The 15,174-nt window shown below is 28.1% G+C and overlaps 1 protein-coding gene across 1 annotated transcript in view; it reads right to left on the bottom strand.

Moving 5' to 3' along the window:
• LOC107453837 (docking protein 1) overlaps nucleotides 1–14,462 on the bottom strand; it is a 30,177-nt gene extending 15,715 nt beyond the window's left edge. The window contains exons 1-2 of the mRNA XM_016070800.4: nucleotides 14,306–14,462; nucleotides 4,564–4,743 (exon numbers count right to left, since the gene is read on the bottom strand). Of these exons, the coding sequence (XP_015926286.1) occupies nucleotides 4,564–4,743; nucleotides 14,306–14,368 (243 nt within the window). The 5' untranslated portion in view covers nucleotides 14,369–14,462. The remainder of the gene's footprint in view (nucleotides 1–4,563; nucleotides 4,744–14,305) is intronic.
• Between the last annotated feature and the right edge of the window lie 712 nt (nucleotides 14,463–15,174).

Here is a 15,174-nt window from a genome sequence, read left to right on the forward strand (position 1 = left end):
CAATTTATTAAAATAAAAGTTTTTATTTAAGAAAAACAAGCGAGCAGAATTTAAATTGAACTCATAAGTAAATCTAGTTATTTTCTTCATAGTTTACTGGTTTTTGCATAATGATTCCAAGCAATCGGTTTTTTATAACATCTTCCCGCAGTAGGCCTTATTAAAGTTTACCTCAGTAATTTAAAACTTTATTCCGTGAGTTAAAAATCATAGTCGATATCAATTAATTTTATCGACAATTTATTTCTATTTTAGTTTAATGTTAATTAGGTAAATCTATAAACTCTAGGAATATTTATTTTATTTTATTTTAATTGATTAATTATGTGAAAGCTGAAATTAACTACTCTTTAAGGTGCATTAATTTAAAATCCCATTTATTAAGTAGAACAGAAAATATACTTTTTCAACTATTGGGTTGTATAAAGCAGTAACAAACAATAAGCTTCCTTAATCAAATTAAACAGTGAGAGTTTTTAAACTTCAATAAATTAATCTTGAGGCTTTTTTTTTATCCTGTCAATTTCTCAAAGTTGCTGCAAAAATTAAAAAGTGCTTACAAAGAACTGAATTTTCCATTTTCAAATAATTTTCAAATCAAATTAACTAAAATACTTTCTTTTAATGTCTTTATAAAATGAACGGAAATTAGTGTTCTTCACTTTTAGTATAAATTGGCTCTTTAGTAATAATTCACCATATTAATGTTAAAAAAGGTCATTTCACATTATTCAAAAAAAAAAAAAAAAAAAAAAAAGAAATGATACGTTTCAATTTGTTTTTCATAGTAAAGTAAAAACTAAAGCGATCCAGATACAGTTAAAATTTTTATTATACAGAGCACAAAAATAAGTAAATAAATAAATAAACGGATCACCCTCAATAACTTTTGATCAATTGATCAAATCTTCGTGTTCTAGGACTTAATCCTAACGACCGAGGGAGCGACCTCAAATATGCTAAGTTAATAGTGCAGACGATACTTTAAGTTACGAAATCAAACACAAAAACGAACTTTCTCTGAATAAACATACCTTTTTTTCGATGGATTCGGATTTCTGACCCCCCAAAATATAGGGGGTAGGCTCAATTTGAGAAATATGGTCCCCAGAGTTTGATCACGAGAGAGGACCAAAATTTGTACCGCTTAATGTTAATTTCACTTTTTGCGCATTTCGAGAGATTCGCCATATCTTAAGCGAATTGAAAAAATATTTGGAAACAAAATTTGTTTATCTGAGGATAGTTCCATGCAAAAAAAAAAATTTTAGGGAATGTTTATAATTTTTTATTACTTTATTTAATACAAGTCGAAAATATTTTGAATTATAAGGTATACAGTTTTTTATATCATTTTAAAGAATTTAATATTAAATGACAAAATACAAAATTTGAGCAACATTGGCAGACTAGTTTCTAAGAAATCATATTTTACAAAAGTCCTATTTATAAAATTCGAACTCTCAGGAGCTATTCGACTGATTTTGCTTAAATTTCGTATTTTGCCATGCAAAATTTTTTTTATTATTATGTAAAAAATTGTATACCCTACAATTCAAAATATTTTTCAACCAGTGCAAAATAACGCAATAATAAATAATAACTACTTACTAATATTTATTTTTGCATAGAATTATCTGTGGCTGAGCATAGTTTATATAATTATGTGCAAAATTTTTTTAATTCACTTAAAAATTTCTGAAGATACGTTAAAAATTAAATCAACATTTGGGGGACCAAACTATATATCGCTCTTCTGACCAAACTATGCATATTTCGCAGATTGCGGCTACTCCTTATGTTCAGGGGATTCAGAAATCTGAATTCGTTGAATATAAGGCATGTTTATTCATAGAAAGTGCGTTTTGTGTCTGTTTTCATAACTTAAAATATCGTCTGCACTAATTAATTAGTTTATTTGAGGTCACTTCCTGAAACCATTAAGATTGAGCCCTAGAACATGAAGATCCGACCATTCGATCAAAAGCTATTGAGGGTGTAAATTAGTTTATGATGCAATATAAAGCAAGAATCATTAATGAATTCAAAATTTCATAAATGCACCATTTTATTAAATATAATTTGTTTTTTTCTTCCATTCCTTTTTTTATCAAATATACACACAGTACAGAGAGAATATTAATATGAATTTGAACAAGGCTAAATAGAAATAAAATATTTTAAAATCATTTTATGGAATTGACAGATTTATGTAGTGCTTTCTATGAGAACATATTACTTGTTATACAACTAAAAGCATAAATACCTTTTTATAACAACTTACTTCTGTTGCTCTACAATATTCATCATCGTGCGAGGCGAAATCAAGCTTCACATTCTTGCAAACAAAACATATCGATCGTCTTAGAATTAAAAAATTCACGCCAAAATAGGCGAAAACAATTCATGTATTTAGCGAATTTGGTGTAAGGTTTATCGTTTATTGCAGTTAAGATTTAACTACATCCTTTAAAGTGTGTATGAAAGCTCGTTTCATTATGAACTTGAAATAAAACACAATTTTTAGATTTCTTCAAAGCCAAATTCAGATAGGTATAACACCACAGTTTTTACAGTGTAGTTGCGTTAGAAAAAGTTGCAAAATTTTTTTAAAAACACTTTTGTGCTATTCGTTTTTCGGCAAAAGCATCAAATTTTAACATAAAATGAATAATTTCTCTAAGCATTATTTGCCAATAAATCTGAATTGTTTGCTTAGCTTAAATTAAGGTTAATTTGAGAATAGTTTTAACCTCAATATTTATTTATAAGTGCCTTTTGTGTTTTTGACAAATCATAGTACGATAACAAATGAATACATTCTAAACAAATTCTAATCAAGACTTTTTCAAAAGCTTTTATCATATTAATGAAAAGTATGTACTTATCGTTAAAAAAAAATTTAGTTATTGAAATTGCAAATTTCATGTAAGCAAATCTGGACGCATCATGAATTTCTATTAGATTTATAAAAATATACAGAGTTTTAAATATTCTGTCATTAGCAAAAAAAAAAAAAAAATATTTAATTACCTTTCGTATGTTCGTTAGGTCTACTTCAATAAAATATACACTTTCAAACTGTTTTCGAAAATGTACCAAATTACATCAAATTTTTTGAAAACATCTAAATTTTCATTTTAGGTATTTTTTTTTTTAAAGAAGTAGCGTTAACAGCGCTTGACCCATGAATTAGTTCCAAACCAAACCTCTGTTCGAAGCCAACATGTAAAACTTCTTTCTTGAATCTGATTTACTACTATTACTATTTCTTAATTTACTAAAATTTTTTCCCTAAATAAAAAAGTGATTAAAATTAATACTTTTGGACAATATTCATGTGCTCTGAGCTATTTTTTTTAGCTATTTTCCCTATTCGTTATTATTAAAAATGGAGAATAAAACTTTATTTTTAATGTTTGTTAAATAGTTTTTGGACTAAAATCGATTACTTTTAAGTTTCTGATACTGCACATCTTTATTAATCTTTATAGTTTAAAATAATTTATTTTAAAGTCGTGTCATATTCAATAAATTCTAAATGGAAAAGCAAAATCGTTTTTAAAAATTTAAATACGCTTGATATTTTTCGAGAAATGATTCTTTCTATTACTTTTAATTTCTATTTTCATAGATGTGCGATAGATGGCGCTGTATGGGTTTACCAGAATGAGTACATTCAAGGAATTTATTCGTGAAGATTTATTTTAAAACTAAGCTTTAAAGTTGAGATAAAATTCTATTTTTTTCCACTTTCCATTCGGTCTTCAATTTTTCAATGCGGTTTATAACAATATTTAAAAAAATATTTTCCCAATTTCTAAAGAATGATAAAAATATATGATAAGCAAAGTACTTGAAATGAAACGGTGCTATTTAATAATTTTCAAATATGCTTCAAATCATTAAGTATTACTGTTTCATTAAAGAATTCCATTTAAATAACTGTTATTTTTTAAATTAATTTGCGAATGCTCACAAAATTGAAATTATTTATTGCATTATTTATAATCAATATAAGTCACAAAAATTAAAGAACTCTTTGTTTTGAGTAAAATACCAAACGCAGTCAGTTGCATGTCTTTTTTGATGTTTAGTAAAACTCTTTTTTGATGCATATAAAATCGTTAACTTGAAAAACTAGTTTATTTAAAACAATTTGCATTTCTTGTATAAGTTTCAGAGACATAAATTTCTGAAAATGAAAGGTAAAAATATTTGTGAAGAATTGAAGGAAAAATTTTGGCAAATGTGTGAAAAGTAATAATACAGCTGAAAAAAAATCAAAGTTTAAGATACTAAAAAATTAAATTCAAACGATTCTTTGTTAGGGTTTTAATTTAAGTTTATTATATTTTATAACTTAATATTTAATTTGAAATAGGCAAAATAAATTTTATATATGCTCTAATAACTTAAAAAAAACTATTTATAAAGAAGTTCACTCCGATTGGAGAATGACAACTCAGAGAGTAAGTATCTTTGGACAAATAACGTTAAGTACTAAGTTATGCTGTAATATAACTTCCATAGAGTTTTAAGAAAAATTACTCTCAATTTTACCTCGAATACATTTGGCTGATTTTTCAGAGGATATGCTGCAACTTTCCAACAATCATTTAAAGGAATGATTTTAGAAGGACTTTGCCTTGCTAAGGCGTCGTCATTTTCAAAGATCTCCAAACGCTGAATTCCTTGTTGGCTAGCTTCATAGAGAACGCAGTATTTTTTCGACCAAGTTTTCTATTAAAAGAAGTTTTTATAATTAGTTTCAAAGTGTTTGTGAGAAGTATCAAAATTAGATTATAAATTATTTTCATCACATGTATTGAAGAATGATTTAAAATGTGGGGAAACTTAAAGCTGGTTAGAATATCAAAATAAACACATACATCAACAAAATTTCACCCGGTTTCCAGCAATCATCTCCAAAAGGATTTACGTTAATTTATATTATTAACTAATTTAAGTTTCGTTCACAAATCACATAGAATATTTTAAACTTAAATATATATGTTTTTATTCATTATGCAGATAAAACAATTTAAAAAAAACACTTCTTTAATTTTTTTTTTTAAAAATAAACACTATTTTAGTAAAACACTAGCACGGGTAGAGTTCATCGTTTAAGACGGTGACATAAAAGTATTTTTTTTAATGGCGAAACGGTTGCTCTTTTTGTTAGTAAGTTGGATTTTATGTCAACATCATCAATGCTTTAAAAAATTTTTATGATAATAACGGACATTATGTGACTATTTCAGTATTTGAATTCACTCAAAAACTTGGAATATTCTAAATTCTATTTTATAAAAAAAATGAGTACGTCTAGTCAACTGAGTTAAAAAAAAGTCTGACAGGAAGTTTACGTGTTCTACATAAAGTTTGATAATTGTTTAACCAGCGATTCATAAATAGGTCAATTTCTCTCTCTCTGAAAATAAATAAATAAATAAATAAAGTTTACATTAAATCAAGTAAAAAATATTTCTTATTTATTTCCTTTTTATAGTGTTCTGTTATTTGGAACAATACTTTTTATTTAATTTTCAGTTTCACAGTAATATTGTTGGATATTCGTAACTGACTATCCTTACTCTGGCTTTCCAGAATCTTGTAAAAAAGTAAATAAATATGGATACACATTAAAAATCCCAAACTTATATTTAAGCGAACAATGAACAGAAACAAGCTGTAGAATCAGTAATTATGAGGATGGAATGACCTCAAAATTAGTTTCCTTGCATGGTAAAATTTGGAAATATTACTAATAATCACCCTTAAACTCGTTAATGCTTCCTCCAATAATCGAACAGGTTTTTATTATTTCAGTCTCACTTTCTTTGGTAGTGATTTCTTTGATTCCGTTAGCGTTTATGTTTCTTCCTTGCTTGAATATCAATTCTTTGATTTGAGTTTCGTTATTTCTTTATATCACTGACTAAAAATCAATAATTTTTTAAATTTTGCTATGTTGTTTAGGAAGAAAAATTATAAATTCTGATTTCAATGTTCTTGTAAACTTGTCTGAATTATTTTTTTATGGTATTTTATTAACGCCGTTATATTGGACAATTCCACGAATTAGAAAATTAATAGAAAATTGCATTTCCCTATTGATATCTAGACTCCAGCAAACTAAAAACATTTATTTTTCAAACTTCACGTTTTTCCAATTTCTTTTTAAAACTGTACTTTTGTCTTAAAAACAAAATTGGATTATTTTAAATCCTTTTGCGTAGTTAAAATGACATCATTGCTCAACGAGATTAACTGGAACATAAAAGAAAAATTGCATTGCGTAGCTAGAAATTTTCTGAACTCCAACATGTTTTGTTTCTCAGATAATCCTACATATTATTACATAACCTATATATCTCGCATTATAGTAAAAAACAAGAAAGTTTGCTTCTGGAAGAAAAATGGAGTAACATTTCTTTTAAATAAACAATGTAAACCAAATAAAATAAGGTAATCTTATATCATATAAAACACAATAAAAGATAACTTTTTGCATTCGAGACAAATTTTTTTCAATTTTCCTTCGGGACGAAATAAGAAAGGTATTGTTGCTAAAATAAATAACCTAAAAACTTTTGTTTTAATGGGTCGGGGGTCTCATGCCTATGATAAAAATTCTATTGTTAGAGAGTCTATTTTGCAATATTGTATTTAATACGTGTTAAATGCCATTAGGATATCAGATCAACAATTTCAGCTTGAACATAGCTTTTCAAGAAATTAAAAATATTTTTTTATAAGATGGAGAGGGAAATCTAAAACGTGGTTCAATTTAGACAATGTGTCATAAAAGGTTTAACCTGTATAAGTTTGAATTTAGTCAAAGTTAAGATCCAACTTTAAAAATTTTAAAAAATGTATTTCAGTAATTAAGACATGCAAGATTCAGGTTACATTGGAACATCATCTTCTGTGTACAATTAAATACAGAAAAAGGGCAAATGATGCTGAAAATAAAGAAACATTTAATGATAACAATAAAGAACAGAAAATACTGAATATGGCGAATAGTGTTGTTCATAATTAAATACAGAAAAATGTGATGATGATAATAATAAAGGTAAAAAAAAATCGCCATTTCTTGCTGTGCACTGAAGATGATGCTCCAATGTTGCATCGAAACTTGTATGCTTTTACCACTGAATTACAACATTTGTGAATTTTAAAGTTAGTTTTTATCTTTTGTCATTATAAAGCTTTTATTTTTTCAATAGTATTAAATTTAGATAACAATGATCGGAACCGGCAAAACCGCGCTGGAGAAAATTGACCTCAGCAACTAAATTGAACGGTATTTTATGCAAACCAAAATTAGACGACAAACTAATTTAATAGAAAAATTAATAAAGGGAATCAACGATTGTACAACTTATCCTCAAACAATGCAAATTCTTTGACGGGGTAGTTTACCCTAAGAGAAAATTTGTTATTGTGCCTAATGACACTTGGGCAAGCCAAGCATGCTAGCTATTGGCCTATTGCAAATAAAATCAGGAAGGCGCGCCTTTCGCTTGACAAGAGAGTACCACAAGGTTGAGAGTACGTTTTAACTCAGAACCATTCGGATCGATGGCAGCACCAGTCATTCCAAGAGGTCATGAGTTCGACCTCACCGGCCGATACCCCGAGTAGTAAATGGTGACTGGTGTGTGCTGTAGTCTGTTGGGTCGCAAAGTCCTCCCTGCTCGCATAATAAATCATACTTCTAGCAGTACTGAATTGGAGATTGATCGTTCTCTGGTTCTGGTTAAAATTACGATCTGTGGATGAATGAATGGATGTATGAATGGGTTCGTTGAATAAACGGGCAATGATGTGCGTCTGGCTGAAGTCGTATTCTTGGCCATAGATGGCGCCACTGAAAATAAGAAACTTCCCTCTGCCTTAGACTTGCTCTCTCTTGGTTTCACCAAGCATGCTTGTTGCTGTTTTCAAGTGGCATTAGAAGCAACAAAACATTGAAGGATTCTAACTTTTTAATAATTCTAAATTTAAATGTAATGCGTTTTTGCATACTAAAAAACTAATCGAGCAAATCTCTGCCATTTGCCATTCGATTATGACATTTGTTTACCTAAGCATGGTTTGATACTAAAAAATGCATTTTACATCTTATTGATATATGTAACATATTACTGTGATATAATGATATATTTATTAATATATATTGATATATATTATTGATATATATCATTGACATATATTATTGATATATATATATAATATTTATATTACGAAACTAAAAAATGCAAATCTTTGCCATTTGCCATTCGATTATGACAATTGTTAGCATTATAGTTAGTTAGATATTTTTTGTGTAATTTTTTAAATTATTTTATTATTTTGATTAGGGTGAAAAAGACTCTGGAACCATGAAAAAAGAAAGCTAACACATGATGTAAGTCAACCCGAGTTGCACTAATACCTAAATTAATTTAGATGAATATTTTCAATGAAACAATTTAGAAGTAGGGGAGAGTCGGGTAGCCCCGCTCAGCGGGTACCCCCGCCCACTGTCAATTTCATATGTATAGAATATTTTTTCAAGTCAATGGGCAATCGGACATTAATTGTTATATTGAAAAAAGATTATTTCAAAGTTTCAAGTATTTATGCAGCTGGTAACATGGTAAACAATAGTTTTGAAAATATTTTGAATACAGCAGTCAGGAAATGAAGAAAAATTGGTTGAATGTTTAGATTAAACTTCATTTTAATACTAAAAAAATAATTTTTTCTATACATACAGCATTAAAGTATGTAGTCTTAAGTTTAATTTGCACAAAGAAAGAAGTTTATATGTGAAAAATTGTTCGAGTAATTACAAATTTACAAAAAAATTGGATTTCGGGTAGCCCCGCTCACATGAATGTCGGGTATCACCGCCAAATTTTATTTCGTCGATAAATGTATGGTTGCAAAGATTATTATTCTATTGCTTCAAATTTAAATGTTATATGAATTTTTAACAACAAATATATGTTTTAATATTATATGAAACATAAATTTATATATTTAAAAATGCAAATTAAATATTTTTAAAATGTAATTGATATATCCAAATTAAATTTAACATCAAGAAATCATAAATATTATGATAAGCTATTCGCTTACTTATTTATTTTCAGTTATTTGCGAACGAATCAGTCTACAGAAGCATTTGAAAGTAATCAAAATACAAAGTAAATTTGTAATTTTTTAAGAAGTATTTTATATTAAGTTTATAAGAAGAGATCAACCAAATAAGTTTATATTGAAAAAAAAACTATTGTTTTTAAATATTGTTACTTAAATTAAATTATTTTCGTTAAATATTTAATACAAATTTATATTAATATTATAAAATATTAATATACATTAATAATGATAAAAAGTATGACATTTGTTGTTATTAAATGATAGAATTCACTAAAAGCATATAAATATGTAATAAATAAAATAATTTTGTGATAAAAATGATAAATGAGGTTTATCTATTGTCAATACATTAGTCATTCTCACTTACACCTGAAAAAACAGTCAAAAAACATAATTTTTGTAACTGGGCGGGGCTACCCGACACATTTTGATAAGAGCTGAAAAACATGTTTTTTTAAATTTCGATTTTTTAAAGTTAAACTATTCTTTTTTTGGTTTATTCTTTTTGCATTATTTAATTAGATGATACAACAATAGAAACATACAAAAATATTGATTAATACTCATTGTTATACAGAAATATAAGCAATACTCCTTAAGTGAACGGGGCTACCCGACTCTCCCCTACGTTTATTAAAATAAATAAGTTTGCAATATTTCCCTAAGAATCAATAGGCTGTTCAAACAACAAATCTTTAAGGTACAGAGCTCAAAATCAAGAATGAAACACAAAGACTTCGGATTTTTATGTAACTATTTATGTGAAATCTTAAGGTTCAGAATGTTAACTTTAAAAATACGTTAAGTAATTTACGCAGGCGATAATTAAAATATAGAAATCAGATACACACACGCAAAGATAAATTAATAAATAAATTCTCTAAAAAAACATACCTTTTTTTCTCAAATATGGATTCTTGAACTGCAAAATATGGAATGTAGTCGCAATCTGGACAATATGGTTCAGATATTTTAAACAGAAGAGTCACCAAACTTTTGGGCTCCTTGTGTCAATTTTATTTTATTATATGACCTACGTTGAACAACCGATCTAATTTTGGATATTATTATTTGGATCTCTGTAAACTTGTAATTTTGAATCAAATCCAGAAGACAAGGAATTTCCTGGATGAAGATTTGGGATTAACCAGTCTTCGCGGAAGACTACTTCATGGATCTAAGTCACATTCGCGTTGCATGGGGAGGAAAATCGCAAAAACCTCCTTCGGGTAGCTCGACGGCAAGGAAACTTTAACGCATGATCCGTTTATCCACAGAGGATATTTTACGTCAGTACTGTGGTCAGTGCGAACCGGGAGCGGAATTCATATTGACTATTAACCGTTGGGATTCGAATCTGAGTCACTTCTTTTGGAAGTGAGTGCTCTATCCCTTGAGCAACCGAGGCTTCCGCTAAGTTAATTTTATTTCATTTTATAATTGGTGTTGAAAAGCCTACCTAATACTCAGTTTAAGACAGTTAATGCCTTTAAGTAATTGTAATTTTTGCTCATTTTACCTAACATTCAAGATAGTAATTAATTTTTTATTATTTTCTTAAAAAGTACAAGAAATAAGTTGAAATACGCAAAGTGAAATTAACTTTCAACAGCTCTTCTGACTGAACTATCGGTACCATTGTTTAGATTGCGAGTACCCACATAAAAGTATATTTATTAAGAGAAAGTACGTTTTTGTGCCTGATTTTGTTACTTAAAATATTGTTCGCACAAATTAAAAAGCACATTTAAGTTCAGCCTCGTAAACCATTAAGATTACCCTTTAGTACGCTGACAACTTTTTAAAAAACAATGTATTACGAAAATATGTCACCTGAAGGATTTGAAAATATAGTTACTTCAACAGAAAAGAAAGATGTTTAAGGCTTTTAGCCAATCTTTACTTGAGAAAATATATTTTTTTAATAACTCTAAGACATTGAAAATCAATACAATATTTTGGAAAACTTTTTCCCGTGGGTATTTATTGACTGAAAAGGGACTGATGTTCCGAAAATGTTCTTTAAAGCCCCTTCTATCATCGTACTTAAAATTTCCCTTATTTTGTCAGACAAAAAAAGAATTCAACCTAAAGCCACAAAATCCTTTTTATCCTTAATCAACAACACTGTGTTAAATGAGCCATTACCGATAAGAGGATAAATGATCCTTACATAGTCAAAGAATAATTTCTTGTGGTAAAGGTTTTGTCGAAAGAAGTTTAACAAAGATCAATAATGATTAAGTTATAATATTAAAGATGAGTTGTTTGAAAAATATCATTATATTTTAAATTAGTTGTAAGAATATATCAACTGCTTTAGTTTTATAAAAGAGAAGGTAGTTTTTCTTTGCAGTTTTAAGCATCCTTGTGGAAGTCCGGACTTGACACTTGTTAATATTCACGCAAGGTGGTTCGTAATAACCACCCTTATGAAGTTTAAACGGAGTTTACTACGGAGGAAGTCAAATGGAGGAAGCAAAGGAGTAGAAAAGCGATTATAAGAAACAACTCCAAGTTTCATCTGGCAATCACAAGTTCATATATTCTTCTTTGGTATCATTTCACTAAATTTACATTGCGTGCTTTGTTTTTCCTTAGCTTAAATATTAATTTACGACCAACAACGAGTATACTTCTTTTTACTTCGTTTTTGTGAATTATTCTAAAAATATATACGAGGATTAGTTATTAAGGAACACCTTGTATACCCATACGATCTGTGATTTCTTTTACTATGTTATGAAAAGAGTTAGTGTTGTGTAGGGGATCAAATTGGGCATTTTTCAAAAGTCGGGAGCAATGATGCTAACAACAATAGCTAATTCTGATTTTTAGTGATATTAATGTCATATGCACTAAGTATTCACATTTTGTGGAATATATTTTTTGTTTCCCTGTTTAAATGAAATTACCATTATTATAGCTTTTATTATTAAATTTTACGATATTAAACTATAAATTAACTATTTTACGAGATTAAACTATAAATTAACTATTTTACTACATTAAACTATTTACGATTGTCTAAAACTATAAATTTATAGGATAAATGGTGCTTCGTACGTTACATTTTAAGGACATATAAGCAAATGATAATTTGTTACTATACTTAATATTACTCATCAGTGCTATTTATTCAGGGTATTATCAAAGAAGCCATCCGATTTAAACTTAACATTTCTATTTTTTTTAAACATCCAAACAAAATATTGTTTGGTGTTATAATTTACAAATGTACACGAATTTTTCATTTATGAAAAACATGCGACGTGTTCAATAATGGATACCTTAAATTATGCTAAATATAATTACTATAAATTGTAATACATTCAGTTTCATCTCAAAATTTCTTTTCAATGCGTGACACTGAAAAAATGAATAAATAAAGTGCGTACGAAAAGTTTTTTTAAGTACTTTAAACAATAAAATTATAATTTAATATTCGTGTGTAAGTTGTTAAAGGACTTAATGTAAAGTTTTGTAAAAAAGTTCTATTAATGCATTAAACAGTTTTTTAGAAATCATGTTTAAATATTTTTTTCAATGCCTCTTTTTTTATTAATACGAGAAACATTTCCATCATATATTTTTTTCAAGTGATTAAATTATGATTTGAGATAGATATTTTTATTGTGATCACATATACTACGCGATCGCAAACTTCTCCCTTCACGGCCCATGGTAAAATATATGAAACGAGTTTTTCTGACTCTAGCGGCACAAGATGATTTTTTCTTACGTTTGACTCTTTTAAGACCGTTATCCCTCCATTCTCCCCTCATGTCCCAAAGTATCTTATAGAAAACGAGCCTATCTGACTCTAGCGGCTCATGATCATGCGAATAAACTCGCTGAATAGACGTTTCCTTCTCCACCTGTTCTGAAAGGGTTAAACTCAGAATTCGTCTTTACTGAGAATTTTACTGAGAATTTAAATTGGTTCGAAATGTTTTTTATTTTTCTTTCGTCTGCTTTAAGGGAAACGATGAAATCTCTCAATGTTTTATAAAGTTCATTTAAACTGATTCGAAGGTAGTTTATTGCTTTTTGTAATTACAATATAATATATCGCGTCGTGGTGACTCAGGGGATGGAGCATCACTTCCCAATGAGGTAAACAGGATTCGAATGCCAGTGATCGCTGGTCAGTACGAATTCCGCACCCGGTCAGCAGTGCTGATGAAAGATACCTTCAGTGGTAGATCATGGGTTAGACTCTCCTTGCCATCAGGCTAACAGTGGGAAGCTTTAGTGGTTTTCCTAATCATGCAACGCAAATGCGGTTTATATCCAGAAAAAAAAATCTCCACGAAGGTAAATTTCCACCAATACTTGATACAGGAGTGAGTTCCCTTGTCTTCTAGATTGGGTTCAAAATTATGAGGCTAAAGAGTTGAACATTAGTAGTTGTAAACACAAAATTGGGTCGGCTGATCAACGACTGTTATAAAATAAAATTATTTTTTTTCTCAATATAGAAATATGTAAAAAAAAACATTCTAATATCAAGATAAAAGTGATAAAGACATTAGATTTTGAGTTTTTTTTCTTCAAACTTGAATTTTTTTTTGTGTTGCATAATTTAGATCAAAGAGAACTATAACACTGGAATCATGATTATGAATTATAATCATATAATATAATTAATAATTATTAATCATATTAATTAATAAATTAAAATTATATACATTTCTTAATAATATTTTTTAATTAATTTTTCCAGTTTATCGCTATTCACATAATGTGAAAACTTTTAGTTTGCAATCAGCAATCAACACTTATATTAATATAGCTGTAAACGCAAAAAGAGTGCTGTTCAACAAGGATCATAAGATATAAAATATGTTATATTATTTAATTAAAATGTAGCCCAAAATTATTACGCTAACTCTGTTTATCTTCTACTACATTAAAAACACTTGAAGCAACTCCAATATTCACAGCGAAAACATGCAAATGCCGTATTTAAGCCCATCCCTAAAACGTGCGGTACATATTTCTATGATCATAATTAGCCGACTATTGATTAACCAAAGTCGCTGATAATTTATTAGAACAGATAATAATTCTACGAGAGAGTATTGATCTTTAGAATTTCAAATTAATTTGACTACATAATGAGAAAGTGAAAATAAGGACTTACCCTTAAAAATGTTTGTGGTGGCGTAAACAAATATCCAGTTTTTAATGCTATTTCTACATCCATGATTAAAATTTGATTTCAGTTGAGAGGAATTTTATTTTTCATGCTTGGGTTAGTATATATAAAAGGAAACGGAACTACTGAAAAACGGAAGTTGACGATGACGTATTAGGCGCATTTATTTTATCTTATGGGGATATGTTCTAGAAGAATTTAGTTGGAGCACCTTTATTGCTTTGTGGTATATAGAAATGACATAATTTGCAACACACGATGCCTATTTATATGCCATTTCGGAAATGGCGTAAATGTTTATTTTAAAATATACCCCAAAAGGAAATAATTCTGTCCAGTTTAGTATTTAATTTAAATTAAGTTATCGACCTTTTCTGTTGTTGTTTTAATAATGTTTTCAATCTGCAAAATATGTTTACAAGTCGAAATCAAATATTTTAATTTTTTTGTCTTTTTAACTTTTCAATTAATTTCTTTTCTTCAAAAAATAAAGTTTATAAGTAAAATCTGTAAATTAGTAAATGAAGCTGAGAAGAAAAAAGAACTTCAAGTTTTTAATAACTCTCGGAGAGAACCGATTCTCCTCGTTATTCATTTGTGAACACTTTGTAACAGTCACAATACAACAGATGGCAATCTAATGGTCATTTTTGTGAAAAATGGATGTAAACAGTTCTTACCCCTTCATCTTCAAATGTTATAGTCCAGTAATTCAATTAAAAATTAAAAAACAATATTTAACTTATTTTTTAAGCAAATTACATTTTTGTTTATCAATTTAAAATATACCGAATAAATATCTAAATCATTCTTTTAGAGAGAACCCTCTTTTAATTGTCCCCCCCCCCCCCTAA

Source organism: Parasteatoda tepidariorum, chromosome 11 (genome assembly GCF_982258835.1).
Source record: "Parasteatoda tepidariorum strain Cologne lab strain chromosome 11, Ptep-v5.0, whole genome shotgun sequence".
In the NCBI taxonomy this organism is placed as follows: Eukaryota; Metazoa; Arthropoda; class Arachnida; order Araneae; family Theridiidae; genus Parasteatoda; species Parasteatoda tepidariorum.